The sequence below is a fragment of the Zosterops lateralis genome (genome assembly GCF_965231275.1).
Source record: "Zosterops lateralis genome assembly, chromosome: 28".
In the NCBI taxonomy this organism is placed as follows: Eukaryota; Metazoa; Chordata; class Aves; order Passeriformes; family Zosteropidae; genus Zosterops; species Zosterops lateralis.
The window spans coordinates 3,335,948-3,351,446 of NC_139788.1; the positions used below are offsets into that span (position 1 = coordinate 3,335,948).

General features: G+C 43.3%; 1 protein-coding gene across 1 annotated transcript in view; it reads left to right on the forward strand.

Moving 5' to 3' along the window:
* KIAA0319L (KIAA0319 like) overlaps positions 1-15,499 on the forward strand; it is a 30,005-nt gene that overhangs the window by 9,820 nt on the left and 4,686 nt on the right. The window contains exons 4-18 of the mRNA XM_083879614.1: positions 907-1,189; positions 3,256-3,357; positions 4,211-4,308; positions 5,452-5,539; positions 6,576-6,668; positions 7,240-7,372; positions 8,342-8,570; positions 9,318-9,441; positions 9,960-10,092; positions 10,922-11,070; positions 11,372-11,523; positions 11,695-11,833; positions 12,161-12,320; positions 14,223-14,365; positions 15,344-15,466. Coding sequence (XP_083735740.1) covers positions 907-1,189; positions 3,256-3,357; positions 4,211-4,308; positions 5,452-5,539; positions 6,576-6,668; positions 7,240-7,372; positions 8,342-8,570; positions 9,318-9,441; positions 9,960-10,092; positions 10,922-11,070; positions 11,372-11,523; positions 11,695-11,833; positions 12,161-12,320; positions 14,223-14,365; positions 15,344-15,466 — 2,149 coding nt within the window. The remainder of the gene's footprint in view (positions 1-906; positions 1,190-3,255; positions 3,358-4,210; positions 4,309-5,451; positions 5,540-6,575; positions 6,669-7,239; positions 7,373-8,341; positions 8,571-9,317; positions 9,442-9,959; positions 10,093-10,921; positions 11,071-11,371; positions 11,524-11,694; positions 11,834-12,160; positions 12,321-14,222; positions 14,366-15,343; positions 15,467-15,499) is intronic.

Consider the following 15,499-nt stretch of genomic DNA (forward strand, 5'->3'; position numbering starts at 1 on the left):
CCTCCAATATGAGCTTTTAATCACTCCTCTAATGGGGAGCAGTGGTGAGAAATTCAGCTCCAAAGCACTATCTGAGTCAAAGATGGTAAATTGCTCCATTTAAAATATTTAGCAGATGTTCTCAAAATAGAGTTAGCTAAAAAAAAAAACCAAACGTGCTACACACATGGACTTCATTGTGGAGGGTAAATTGTCATGAGTATGGCCTGACAGACTGGTATCTGGAATGGGGCTAGGCAAAAGGAATTTTCTGATGAAAGAAAGGAAATTGTTCCTGCCACTCTGATTATTTTCAATCAAGTGGCTCATCCTGTGTGGATGTGAGCAAACTTTGTGCCCTTCAGCTCCTCTCCCTGCCCAGCAGCATCTCCAGGGGCAGGCACGCAGGGAGCTCTGTGTGTCAGCTCACCTTGCTTTGAAGAGTGATTCCAAAATAAATTTCCTCTTGCTGCAACAATTCAGTTATTACATAAAAATGCTACTGCAATCCTCCTGCTTTGTGTTGGCTGACTGCATGGCTTCAGGAAAAGGAAATCACAGTTCAAAGTAAATGAACCCCAGTTTGTGGTCCCTGTCTTTAGGGTCTGTCTTATCCCACCTTTCTGTTCCTTTAGCTCCACTCACTGCAGTGTTGAACCTGGATCTTCTCTTATATTTGCCATATCAGCAGCATTGGTACTTAAATGCTGTAGCTAAATCTGGTGTTAACTGGTGTTTAGTTGGGAGTAGATTTCTACTTGTCTGCTATGGAGGAAGAATATGGAGAAACACTTCAGAAGAGAGAAGAGGAAGCTGTAAAAACAAACCAGGGATTTTTCAGCCTCCCTAATCGTGGAGGAGGAGAAGCATAACTAAAAACTGACATTCAGTGTTCAGGTCAAACTCAGACAACTTTTTCCTTTACAGATCCACACAGGAACATCTACACCAGAATCATCAGTGCTGGCTACATTCTCCAGCCCTGTGGCCCTGGACTTGACAGCTCCAGGGAAGACAGAGAAGCCTGGGCAGTCTGATGATGCCCATCCTCACTCTGAGGTGTTTCCTACAGCCAGCCCTATGCCAGTGAAAAGCACAGCAAAGGCACAGGCAGCGACTTCTGTTCCCAGTGGAGTCCCCACAAATGGCAGTGTTCCTACAGCCCAGAGCAGCACTGCTGCAGCCCCAAGCACTGCTGCCACCACGCCAGGTGAGGACTTGCAGGACTCCAGCAAATGTCACCTGCTCAGGCTTTTTCAAGCCATGGCAGTGTGGAAAAATAGGAGATAATTATGGTACCTTGGAGAAAATACTGAGGCACCTGTGCCAGCACATGTTAGATCCCAGTAACTCCTGAGGTCTGGAATGGGACTTGAGCATCATAAATCTGTGTGTGACTATTGCATGTGAGGACAGCTGGGAACTAATGGGGATATCTTAATTCCCAAAGTGAAGGCTGAGATGTGGTGTGAGGCAGAGTCCTGGGAAGCACTTTTCCAGTAGCCTTGGCACGCTGCTATCCATCAAATCAAGCAGAAATCCTAATGTGTGCTCAAAAAAGGGTGTAACTGATTATTTTCTGTCCCTGAGGTGTCACTGCACCGTTCAGGCGTGGAGAACAGTGTACTTGGCTGTTAGCCTGTGCTTTGCTTTGCAGCATGATGATGTTTCTGTTCACACTGGTATTTCCTAAAACAGGCTGTTGAAAATGCAGAAAGGCCAAAATGCCCTTTGGCAGCTCTGTTCCCTCAGCCAGGCTGTCAGCTCTCCCTGTAGGGGTGGCTATGCACAGGGAATGGCGTGTACTGCCCGTGTGGTGTCTCAGGATTCACTTAATCCAGTGTGCTGAAGCATTCACAGCTGAATTTCTTTTGAATGTAGGGTTCCTTTCCCTTACAAGGGAACAAATGGAAAGTGTAAAGGAAGCACTGCATCCAAAGATGTTTTTTTGGCAGGAAGCTCATTGGCTGCTTGTGCTGACAAGTTAATGGTTTGTTTTGGGTTTTTTTTAAGGGCTTACCCCAGCTAAAACTGGAAAATATGCTTTAAACATCTACATTAGTTTGTCTGGGAAGACTAATATAGCCAGGGCCTCCTGGTTTTGCTAACCAATGTAAAGATGATGTAAAGAGTAGTTTTTCCAAGCTACGAAGTTTTCCAAGGTTTTTTATCTGTTTGTCTGGGTTTGTTTTTTTTTTTATTATTATTTCCTAATAAGATCTGATTGATTGCTTTTTGCCTTTCACCTTTGCTGGTAAAAGACTGGAGTATTTGAGAGGGAAAAAAAAAGGTGGTTAATTCCACTAGCTATTAAAATTGGAAGATAGATAAATAATAGATAATAGAAGTGGGAAAATAGGTGAATATTTAAGGTCCTTTTCCCCCATTCTTTTACCTTGGATTTTTTGTGCATACCTCTGAAACATTGTCTTTGACAGGGTCAAACTAAAGAAAGCATATTTTCTACACATAATTCCAAGATCCAATAATAAAAAGACAAATATAAAGTAAATGGGAAGGGAAGAGGGAGATGAGGAGGCCAGGAGGTTTTTTAAGAAATGTGTTCGACTTTCTGGTTATCTTAATGCTAATAAAAAGCAGAAAAAATTATGTCCCTGGCCATAGTTTTCAAGGTTACCCTGTAGTCTTTAAAAGCAACCTGTCAGTTTATTTGAAATGGAATGGCAAGAAAACTCCGGAGCGGGGGTGGAAAAGAAAATATAAATGAAAGGACCGAGTTTGTATCTTGAGCTTCCATACCCAGTGTGGCAGCCATGCAAGTTTAAAAAAATTCTCTTAGCCCTCAAGCAGTTTTTCAAAAAAGAAATTCTCTGGATTCTTTATATATTTGTGAAGCTCTGGAATTGCAGTTTGGAAGTAGCAGTGTTTGTCTTGCTGTGCCATGAGCCTGCAGCTGAGTTCTCTGCCAAAAAGCTGTCAAGTAAAACCTTTCCCATCCTACTGGACCTGGGTGAAGAGACTCCCCTGTGCAGGGCCCAAGGGCCACATTTCAGCACAGTATCTGCAAAGGAAGAGGTGACTGAGTGATTCTGGGCTTGTCTAAAAATTTTAAACCCTCCTTAGTGTTTTTGCATTGACCAGGAGAGCAGAACCTGAAATGGGAGGTCTGTTGAGGAACAGGATGGTTGCAAAATACATCATCATTTGTAGCTGAGGTTTATTCCACAAACTGAAACCAAGGTGGATTTATTTTGTAAATTTTGATTTATTTTATTTTGTAAAACCCTGTTCCTCTTCTGTTTTTGTCCCTTTCAGCTATGAAGGAGCTGGTGGTTTCTGCTGGAGACAGTGTCAAAGTGACCCTGCCAAAGAATGAAGTTCAGCTGAATGCGTTTGTGCTTCCTGAACCACCACCTGGTAAGGCTTCCCTGGGAATTCTGCTAAGGGCTTGGGGTGTGAAAAGGCAAACAGTCATTATGTATGGCATGTAAGAAGGGCAGTCTTGAAAATGTCTTTTGTCAGAGAGCACTTTCCTGTGGAAATTTTTCATACTCAGCCGTTACCTCGTGCTGCCTCTTAGAGAAAATAGTGAGACACAAAAAAACATGGAAAGTGGTACAAAGCCAGTGGATTTGGGAGATTGTGGGAAGAGATGGGAGAAGAGATGGCACAGTCTCAGGGTGGTATGTGAGGAAGAATTGGATTTTTAGCATCTATTCTTGATATTTGCTGATAGGAACTGAGCTGTATTAGCAAGTGATCGAAATCTGAATTAGGGTATTTTCCTGCTGAGGAACACATTCTATACACTCCTCATTTCCTCATGCAAATTGTTAGCAAGTATTCTTGAAGTTACTATCTTAATTCTGTCCACTGTGGCAGTGGGAACTGTAGAGGCAGGTGTATTCTGTGTTGTGTGACAGCAAGGATTGATTCATTCCTGTTCAAGAATTGGCATTCCTTTGTCTGCAGGATTTGAGGATGTGATAAGGCTTTTCTCTCTTATTATCCTGGAGCTGTGATTGTTCCAAAGCTCTTTATTGCCTTGGAGGCTGGAAGATGGGTTTTGATTCCAGAGTAAATGAATTTAGAAGCACAGATTGTCTCTTTTCCTGGGTATATTCCCAAAAAGCCACAGCCCAAGCTGTCTCATTTCTCCACAGTGCAGCAGAATGTGCCTTGTAAATGTTTAATACCTTTGCAGTTCTTTAGCATGGCAGAAAGACATGCTTTGAAAACAAACATCTGGACCTTTTCCTTTTTTCTTAAGGAACCACATATTCCTATGAGTGGGAGTTGATTACTCATCCAAAAGACTACAGTGGAGAAATGGCAGGGAAGCACTCCAAGACCCTGACGTTGTCTAAGGTAAAGCTTTGGCTGCTTCGTATCCTGTTGTGTTAAATGCCAAGTGGAGAAGATGGGGACCCCAGCAGTCAGGAAAAGACTTGTATGAGATTTCAGGATGAATAGGAAATTGCATGATGGGCAAGCAGCCAACATTTGACTGCAAGCCCTCTTCTGAGGCTCTTAGAAAAAGGAGATTGATCTGACACGAGGGAAAGAAGAAATTGATTTCAGGAGTTACAAGCTGCCTACAAGCAGTGTGACAAGGCACACAAATGGCACAATTTAACACTAACAAGGGGTGGGAATGTTCCTGGAGCAGTGTGGTAGTCTAGTTAGGTCTGAGCCTTGTACTGCCCGCTGGAAGAGGGACTTGCTGCTTCCATCAGTGAGAGTTCTGCAATACCTCGTGGCGTGTCCCTGGCTGCTGCTCTTAGACAAGCTCTAACAGGGAAAGGGTTGCCAGTTCCTGCACGTGGGGATTCTTAACAAGGAAATGACTCTAAGTATTGTGAATATACAGTTCTGTACTTGAGACATTCCTTTGAGCAGTCTGGATTCTATTGCACTCAGAAAAAAATCTACAGGCTTTAGTAAGGGTATCATGCAGAGCCAAACATTTTGAAAAGAGTGTTCAGGTCTCTGTCAGGGCTTCAGCCTTTTGGGTATCAAGATTGTTATCCAAGCACCTGGTCCCTCATCCTCTCATTTTGGCTCAACAGTGAATGGTGAAGAGGTGACTGCCTGGCTCATGTCACCTGGAAGGAAGATGCATTTATAAAAACACACAAGAAGAGATTTTCTTCTTACATGTAGCCTTTCTCACCTCAAATGCAATCTGCTGGTACAGATTCCTGTGGCCAGACAACCTGAACTAATCTCTGTTATCTCTCTTCTGTTTGCCTTTTGTTGCTGGAAAATAAAGCTTGACTGACAGTCCTGTGGCAGAGAGAAATACGAGTCTTTGGTTTCTGCATAGCCACTGTAAACTTAAATATGTTTAATACCATTTTGGCCTGGAAACCATCCTTTGCTGTGTATGCAGAGGCTGAAGCACAATTGCTTGGGTGCTCCTGTGCTTTGGCACAGGAACTTGACCTTCCAATAGGTCCTGACACGGTGCCACCAACCTGTAGCTAAATAATCCTTTGTGTTTGTTTCCAGCTTACTGTTGGCCTGTACGAGTTCAAAGTTGTCGTCGATGGGGAAAACGCGCATGGAGAGGGATACGTGAATGTAACAGTGAATCCAAGTGAGTGATGGGATGGGGTTTTCCTTGGCTTCACCCTTCTCTGACAAGCCAAGGCAACTGTACCATGGGGTTAGATTATTTGGTTTAGTGTGGTGATAACTCATTGTGCTGTGAACTTGCAGCATGTGTGTGTGTGTATACACATATATATACATATATACACATAAACACACATATATATGTATGTATTAAATAATTTCTTGAGATGGGAAGCTATTGCTAATACACAGCTATTTTTGCTGTACTGCATCAAGCCAACCACTTGATAAAAGAGCCGTAATCCTGATAGGGAAGTGCTCAGCAAACACCTCACTCTGAAAGTCCACTGCTTCCATAAAAACTAGCTGCAGTCTGACAAAAAGCAGCAAGAACAAAAACTGAAGAGAAGCCAGAGCTTTCAGGCTCTTTTGGTGGTTCCTTACTTCTCTGTTCAGTAAGGAGTATCATTCCCAACCATAGGCAGGTTAAGTCAAATCTCATTCCTTACTATAAGATGTGGTTTGCAGATGAGCTGGTGGAGATACAGTATCTTGTGCTGACTGCCTCACTTTTTAGGTGGCCTGTGTAAAGAGACAACCACAGGTTTCAATAAAACCCTTTCATTTTGCAGTCTTCAGCAAGACTTCTTGTACAAGCTTTGTGGGCAAAGAAGGGCTCTTGCACTCCCTAAATTAGCAAAAGTGTGTGGCTGGTCTTCTGGGTGCTGTGGCTGATCATTTCCTTATAAGCAGTGACTTTGCAGCTGGCAGCTGGCAGCATGCACCAAAATCCTTCACTTTTTAGAGCAGCAGCCACACTGTGGCAAGAAGCTGTAGGTGCTTGACCCAGTAGAAGAAAACTAATGCAGTGCAGCCTTCCCAGAGCACTGGCTGCTCACCTCCATGCTGTTTGAACCTCCTTTTGCTAGCACTGATTCCCCCCCAAGCTGGTGTAGAATGTGCTGGAAGCACAAATCACCGTTGCTGATAGTTTTGCAGTTCCTTGGCCAGGGCTTTCTGCCTGTATTGTCATGGTAACAGCTGGATTGTTGTTGCAGAGCTCCGGGTGAATCAGCCTCCTGTTGCCATCGTGTCCCCACCGTTCCAGGAAATCTCCCTGCCAACCATTTCCACTCTTATCGACGGCAGCAGTGAGTACCTGCAGGTTTAAGTGCAGCATCCAGCAGGGCTGGTTTGTGTTTGGTGCTGGGCTGGCCTTTTGCATAAAGTTTAAGAGAAACAGGGACATTGTCAAACACAATTCAGTGAAAAGAATTAGCCTCTCTGGCCAGGAGAGCAGAACATACACAATAGCACCTCTCCATGTTCCCTTTTGAAGGGCACTGGCCAGAGCCAATCTCCTAAAAAAGGAAAAGCTCTGGAGGTTGCTGCTTAGAATCAAAAAATAATTAATGTCAGTCAAAATTACTGGGCTCTTGGCTAAGCTTCAAGCATGTAAATTACTGACACGCCACCTTCAGTGATCTTGACCTGCACTAGAGTTTTTCAAGAGTTCCTTTAAACAAATTCAGGTTGTCTTAGCCCCAGGTAGCACTGATTTGTTATAGTTTGGGTGTCTGAGCATAACAGGGACTCAGGGCTTGGACCAAAAATACCTTTGCCCACTAAGCCCAGGGCAGAAGTAGGGACTGACCATCTGGAATCTTTGAAGCAGCATTTCCCAACTCCTTGTGTGTGTGTTTTCCTCCATTACTGAAACAGAAAGCACTGATGATGATAAAATTATTAGCTACCACTGGGAAGAGCTGAAGGGTCCCCTGCGGGAGGAGAAGGTTTCCAGTGATGCTGACATCCTGACACTGACCAACCTGGTACCTGGGAATTACACCTTCAGGTAGGTCACACCTGGGAGAGTCCATCAGTTCTCATCCCTTAAGAGTGAAATGTATGAGACCCCTGAAGTGTTAATCTGGTTAAAAAAAAACCAACAAAAAACCCCAAAACAACAACAACAACAACAACCAACCAACCAACCAAAAAAAAAAAAACAAACAAACAAACAAAAAAAAACCAACAACGACAAAAAAAACCCACTACACAAAAAATGGAGAAAACCCCATTTTGTGATGTTCTCTCTCCACTCCTAAGCTTTCAAGTAGTTTTGTAGCTTTGCATTTCAGGAGAGATAAGCTGTCCAGCTACTTCTTATTCTTGTCTTGTGGCCCTGGTTAAGATGATGGCTGGTCTGTCAGTGCTACAAAATGTCTCTTGAAATGTCAAATCTAAACTCTTTGGGTAAAGGCTTAGGAAGAAATGCAGTCTTCAAATCCGGTTTTTAAATGCAATATGTTTGTCTCAGATAAGTGAATGAAACCTAATGGTTCGATGCACAACCTGGGCAATAGGTGATAGCTGATTTTACTTTTGTATTCACCCTGTGTTTTTCCTTTGGCCTGTCTTTTGGTGTGGTGTCCATCACTGCATCAGCAGATCTGTTTAAAGTAAAATAAGCTGGAGTACATCTTACTGAATGCTGCTTTCTTGTTAAGCAGTTGGCATATGAACTAATCAGATCCATGTTCAGATCTATATTTAGCAAAAAGCAGCTGTATTTTGTGGTACCAGCCTACCTGAGATGATGTGCTGTGTCCAGGCCACTTGTGGGTTAGTAATGCACTTCTGTGTTTCACCTTGGAACTGGTTATTAGATTTCAAGTGAGAGATGGATGTGACTGTTGAATTCCTTGCATTGCTTTAAGGCTGATAATTGGACATTGGGGGGAAGTTTCTATTCAAAAAAGGCTGTATTCATCTCTGATCACCATCACTCTTCAGTGCTTTCACTTCTTTTTTCCCTCTTCAGTCTAACAGTCGTGGACTCAGATGGTGCCAGCAACTCCACCACTGCCAACCTGACTGTGAAGAAGGCAGTGGATTATCCTCCAGTGGCCAATGCTGGCCCAAACCAGGTGATCACCCTGCCCCAGAACTCCATCACTCTCTACGGCAACCAGAGCACGGATGACCACAGCATCGTCAGCTACGAGTGGCTGCTCAGCCCCAACAGCAAAGGGAAGGTGATGGAGATGCAGGTCAGTGCAGGCCTCCAGTGTTCCACCTGGATTGCTCACTAGCTGGGTTTTTTATCTATAATCAAACCAGTTTTAATGGACTGTTAGCAAATGTCTTTTTCAGAATCCTACAGAGCAAATGTGTGATGATTAAGTATGTGGTTAAAGTTAACTCTGTGTGAGCCTGGTGTTGGTTTAGTAGCTGAGCTGGTGCACCAGCCTTACCACTGGTATCCTGTTCCTTTCTTGAGCAATGCAGTTTTAAATCCTGCTGAAGAAGGGGAAATGAGAGATGTGAGAACTTTTGAGCTGAATCTTGTAGTCTAAATTTTGCTGATACTGGCCAGACTCTCCTCAGTGCTAAACAGTAAATGTTGGAACTTGTTTCTGTGTCATCATGTTTCTTTTAAAGGTTATTACTACTGTCAAATTTATAGAATAAGAAAGTCCATGAATCAGGTTCACAATGTGTGAGATTTGCACAGGGCTCCCCAGAGATTTTACTAGAGTTGGAAACTACTGAATCCCAAAAGGTCTGCATGTATGGCATTACTCTTGTTATGTCCCACAACAATGTCATTGTAGTCTGCATAAATTTAGCTGCAAGAGCTTTGAATGCTGGAGTGGCACAGACTCCTGCTCCCATAGCAGGAGTTGATAATAAACCCCTAGAATGTGCTGGTAATAGTTACTTCAGAATCAGAGTCTTCTGGTCCATCATCATCTGTGTGAAGATTGTTTTTAATCCATGAATATCTTTTCTCTCAGGGCGTGAGGACACCAGTCTTGCAGCTCTCTGCAATGCAGGAAGGTGATTACACCTACCAGCTCATAGTGACTGATTCTGCTGGGCACCAGTCCACTGCAGAGGTCACTGTGATAGTCCAGCCAGGTAAGGTGCCTTTACCTGCTGTTGCTGCTTCCCTTCCAGGGGTTGGAGGTGAGCAGCAATCTGTCAGCAATCTCTAGATCTTAATGGTGACTTTCAGAAAAGCTGCTCTGATTTAGGACCATTCTGGGCTAGTACAAAAGAAAGCCTGTAGGAATATTTCCTTTGTAGGCAATATTTACACAATGTAACCTAATTGATATTTTCCTACAATAAAGGCAGGATTGTCTTTCCAAGCATCTGTGTCTGCCCACGGTGCTGTGTCCTGGGATGGGGGCAGGAAAAATGGAGCAGTACTTAGAGAATGAGAAGAAAAATCAGAACTCCTAGTTTTCAGTCTCATTTTATTGTAGATGTGTGAATGAAGTGCTCATTGGAATTAACTGCTTTTAACCTCACTTTATCTGAGTACAAGGTAGTGGGCAAGGGGTGTTCTGGGGATCATGGAGAAAATCTTAATGGTGATGTTTTAAGCTTCACCTTTATGGTGTGTGTATGAGAAATCCTGCATTCTTTTCCAGAGAACAACAAGCCCCCAAAGGCAGATGCTGGTCCAGATAAAGAATTGACTCTTCCTGTGGACAGCACCACTCTAGATGGCAGCAAGAGCTCAGATGACCAGAAGATAGTCTTCTTTCTTTGGGAAAAAACACGGTATGAATCACCTTCCATGTTTTTGTGTATTCAAATCTTTCATTTAAATTAAGTCACACCCCCCACACCTCCCTTGTGTTCAGTCATGATCACATTGGGCCTGACAAGCTTTACCAGTGACCTGAATAAGACAAGGATTTATGTTGGATTGCAACAAAGTGGAGTTTTCATTCTGCATGAGAAATAGCTTTGCTGTCATCTCTAGGCCTGACTACCACTCTGAGTGTAGTGCTTGCATTCACAGCAGTGGAGCTTGGTCTTGGTCTCATGGAAAGACTGACCCTGGTGATGTGATCAAGCAACAGCAGGGCCTCCTAACTCGATGCTTTTGCAGTTTGTTTAAATGAGGCAGAGTTCTCTTCCAACTCTAAATTCCCTGAAATGCTTTAAGGAGTTCAGGAAAAAGCCTATGAGCAACCTGCAGTAGCTTTTTCTGTTTGCTAATGCAAAGTCTGTGTGAAGCCCTAGAAATTAAGGACTATTTTTGCTTTGCACCTTTTTTTTTACAAAATTGGCTCGTTGTGCAGTTCACAAGCCAATTTGTTGAAAGTACCACTATTTGTAAACACCACTTAAATGCTATTACCAATGTTCCTCTGGTTTAAAATTAACCAAAACATTAAATTATGCTTTTTGTTCTGGATCCTGCACTTACTCTTTAGATTATCTTGCTGTAACTGGAGAACATAATTTTGTTCTTTATCATGGACTCTTATTTCCAGTCTCTTGTTTGGAGTGAGGCTGCTTTCAGTGCTCTGTGCAAAGTTTAAACTGATCAAAACCTCTGAAAAAGGTCAAAAACTAACCAAACCCTTTGTGTCTTGGTTAGGGGTCCAGATGGTGTGAAGTTGGAGAATGCCAACAGCAGCATTGCCACTGTCACAGGCCTCCAGGTCGGGACATACGAGTTCACTCTGACAGTGAAAGATGAGAGGAACCTGCAGAGCCAAAGCTCCGTCAATGTCATTGTCAAAGAAGGTATGTCCAGCCACGAGCAGAGCTGCTCAGTCACAGCTTGTCTCTGAGCAGTTCAGCAAAAACTGTGTTCAGAGACACAATAAAAGTAAGGAATGGAGGGAGACAATGTGGAGAACACTGAAGTGGCCTTGAGGTTTGCCCTTTTCTGAAGAAGGGTATCTTCAGTTTAATCCTGCAGTATTTCTCTTCTCCTCCCTAGGTTTAAACAGGGATTTCTGGAGCACACTGGAGATCTAATGCAGTAATTTTTGTTTGGGCATTACAAGATCTTTCTCCAAGTGCTTTCTCTCTGTTTATTTAGAGATAAACAAGCCGCCCATTGCAAAGATTGCTGGTAACGTTGTCATCACCTTGCCCACAAACACAGCGGAGTTGGACGGATCAAAGTCCTCTGATGATAAGGGGATTGTCAGCTACTTGTGGACCCGGGACGAGGGGAGCCCTGCAGCTGGGGTGAGCTTTCTTTTGTAAAGGATCACAAAAATCAGTGCAAGGTAGTGTTGACAGCTCCTGAGGAAATACAAAGCTCAGTGTTGGGGTGTTACTCTGTCATATCCTGAAATATCATGATACATGGTGCTACTTTGATCCTTTTTTTTCCTCATACTTTGTTCTGCCTTCCAGGAAGTCTTAAATAATTCAGACCATCATCCTGTCCTCCTCCTTTCCAATCTGGTAGAAGGGACTTACACATTTCACCTCAGAGTAACAGATGCCAAAGGAGAGAGTGATGTGGAGAGGACCACAGTGGAGGTCAAACCTGGTGAGTCTGGGGTTTGTACTGTACCACATTTGCCCGCAGCTCTCTGGATACAGTATACTGGGATTAAAATGTGTGATCTAGTCCAATTTAGAACTGTAAACATCAAAAGTTTTGAGGGATGTGGTTGTGTTTTCATGTGGTTTTTGAGGGCTGACTCTCACTGCTTCTGTTACCTGTGAAAGTCATATTTGTGTCCTTTCCCACTGTGCTGCTCTGTAGTTCTGTGTTCAAATCAGAAACATCCTGGAAGGATAGCTAAAAACCTGCCTTGTGCCCAGGCTGCTAAATAGCAGCTCTAAAGATCTGTACTATCTACATTCTCTATAGATCCTAGGAAGAATAACCTGGTGGAGATAATTCTGGATGTGAACGTGAGCCAGCTGACGGAGCGGCAGAAGGGGATGTTCATCCGGCAGATTGGGGTGCTGCTGGGGGTCCTCGACTCAGACATCACCGTGCAAAAGATCCAGCCATACACTGAGCAAAGGTGGGATTCATCTGGGAGGGTACACGGTGAGGAATGGCATGAAGGTTTGGAAAATCAAGGTCTCTTGGAAAGCAGATTGGATCATCGGAACGTGTGGAGTTGTTGCTTAACGTTGATATTCCTGCTCGGATCAGAGTTGCCAAGCAGGTCTTGAGTATCTTTCCCCTCTGGAGATGGTGCATTGCCCTTGAAAACTGCTGCTGTGAATGTCTTTTCACCTCAAACCTGTAAAATAAGAACAAATCTGATTTGTTTTTTGAAAATTGTGGAGACTGTATGGAAGGGATGTTCTGCAGCTGTGATTTGTAACTGGAGAAGTAACGGGGCTTGGTGCAGGAGTTTGCTGAAACACTTACAACACACCAGAGTGTGTAACAATCCTCCTCACCTTCCTGCCAAATGGGTAGTTCATACAATCACAGACTGGTTTGGTAGGAAGGGACTTTAAGGATCATCTAGCTCCAGCCACAGGCAGGGGCACTTTCCACTGATTCTGCAGCAGCTTTATTGCCTGCACAACTTCTTCAAAGTAGTGCATGAAAAAATGTTGAAAGCCAATGTAATTTCTCTTTGAAGAGGTAGAAAACCTTAATTTTAATTACTAGTTTGCTTGCAGAAATCTGCATTTCTTCACATGTGGAAGTTGGCTGCTGAGCAGGGCTGCAGGTCAGGATGGTGTTGCCTGCCTGGAGAGTGGCAACAAGCCACGAGTGGAAATCTGTTGAAATAAGTGCAATATTGCACTTAATTTTTATTAAAAGGGGAGTAGTTTTAAAATACCTAAAGCACTGAAAAAGATTTAAGGGACATGCCTAAGGTCCTGCAGCAAGTCAGCAATAAATCTGGTGTTACTTTACACTTGCCTGAGTGCTGTGATATATCGATTCCTGCATGTCCAAGTGGCCTGCTGTAGCAGGAAAATCAGAATTCATTGTCCATGCAAACCTAGAGAACTGAGAACAGAGGAGCCAGCACTTTTGGTTGTAACATTAGCTCTCTGTCTCTGCCTTGAGCAAGCCAGTCGCCCCTGAGTAAGGCAAGTAGGGGATTCTTGTCATTAATGCTTCATCTGTTTATATGTTCAAGCAGACAAAAGAGTGGGAAGTGTTATAAAGGAGCAGAGATTGTTTCCTGACAGATGGCTTTAAGATCCCATTTTTGCTTCCACCATCAAAGTAACTTGTGCTGTTTAAAAAAGAGCTTTTTCCTCTGACTGCTGGATTGTTCTTTTTCACATACTCTGAGGGTTTCACTGATATCCCATTGACTCATAAGCTCAATAGTGATAATACATTCCAAACGTTCATGCATCCTTTTGTGAGTCTAAAAGATCCACAGGGCTCTGCAAGGTGAGTAAGCCATGAGGAACAAGTTCTTCTATCATAAAGTTAATGCAGTAAAAGCTGCAGAATACAGAATCCTTCACACCTGGGTTGTTTTTGGGCTGTAGCACTTGGTGCATTCAAACTCAACTCTGCAAAAGACTGTAAATTCCACTGTCTGGTGCTGGAGCTCTGTGCTGAGCAGGTAAATGGACCCTCAAGTTCCAGGTGTAGTAAAGTCTAAGGGATCCCACAGGGAGGAAGGGATGAGAATATGAAAGCATATTCTCATTAAAGTTTGGGGATTTGGTGCTTAGCATGAACAGGTAAAGTTCTGCTTGATGTGCAAATTCAAGAACAGGGTAGCCCTAGCTTGGAAAACATTAATGGATCAGATACCCTGAAGGGTTTTCTACTATAGGACCAGGTCGGCCATTAATGCTTTCAAACAGAGCCAGAAGTCTGGTCTTCAAATAAATCTGGGATTCTGTGTAAGTGCCTCTAATGACAGACTGGAGAGTGTGGCTCTCCACCTGGTGTTTGGAGAAGCAGCAGATAATAATTCTTGGCTTTCTTCCAGCACGAAGATGGTGTTCTTTGTGCAGAACCAGCCTCCCCATCAGATATTCAAAGGACGAGAGGTGGCTTGGACGCTGAAGAACGAACTGCGGAAACAACAGTCAGACTTCCTCATCTTCCGGGCACTGGAGATTAACACAGTCAGTAAGTGAGAGTCTCTTGGGACAGACTGAACATCTTTTACCTTCTTTTCAGCTGCCTGACAGAATAAGGGTGCTAAAAACACCCACGTGCCCACACACTGACACTCACTGCAGGAGCTTTCATGTTAATAAATGGGAAACAGAAAATTAAGTCTATTAGACTATTCACTAATCACTTATTTACCAATTAATTCTGTCTATTCACCATTCAACTTGTTATAAATAATTACTGGCAGTGTTGCTGTGAAGATAAGAGTTCACAAAACGAAAAGCAGATTGATACTTATGAAACTAAAATACAGTGTTAATGGACTACAGCCACTGAAATGAGTGTCATCCTAAAAACAATAAACTGCTCATCTTGATAGCTATGAACCCACTTATTTTCTTGTGCAGCAGAAACATCAGTCTGCAGGAGATGTTCCATTTCTATCATTATTTTACATCTTTACATTAGCACTATTTTTCTTTTATGAGATCCATCCTGTGGGCATCATTTGCTGATCAGTTAGAGATTTGAAACTAGAATTGTGTAAAGTAATTATTTTCATTACTTCCTTATCTTACCATTTAGTGGCCTTCAGAAGCCATTTTTCAGTTAGTTCTATTTGGTCCCTCCAAAGGATCTGTCTGTTTCTTGTCTGTCTCACAGGCAGAGTTTGAATTGGAAAATCAAAACCTCGTTTAAAAGCATTTTTTTGACAAATATACAAATTCCACAACTTGTGTATCAAAATGAGGATTTATTAGGTAAAATGTATGTTGCTGGTGAAGCGAGATGTTTCAGTTTGGCATGAGGCCCAGGTGCTTACATTAGCACTTCTCACCTCGTGTGAATACAGCTGAGCTATGAATGAGCTACAGAGGGGCCACATCCAGGTCAGAGCCTGCAGGAGGGGTTGGCTGTATTGAACTATTTTGTCCCATTTTTGCCTCACCTGTGAGTCATTTAGTTCACCTTGCTGGTTTTGGCCCCCAGCCTGTCAGCTGAACTGCTCCGAGCACGGGCGCTGTGACTCCTTCACCAAGCGCTGCGTGTGTGACCCGTTCTGGATGGAGAATTTCCTCAGGGTGCAGATGGGGGACGGCGAAAGCAACTGCGGTACGTGAACCCGCCCCCCCCGGGGTGGAAACC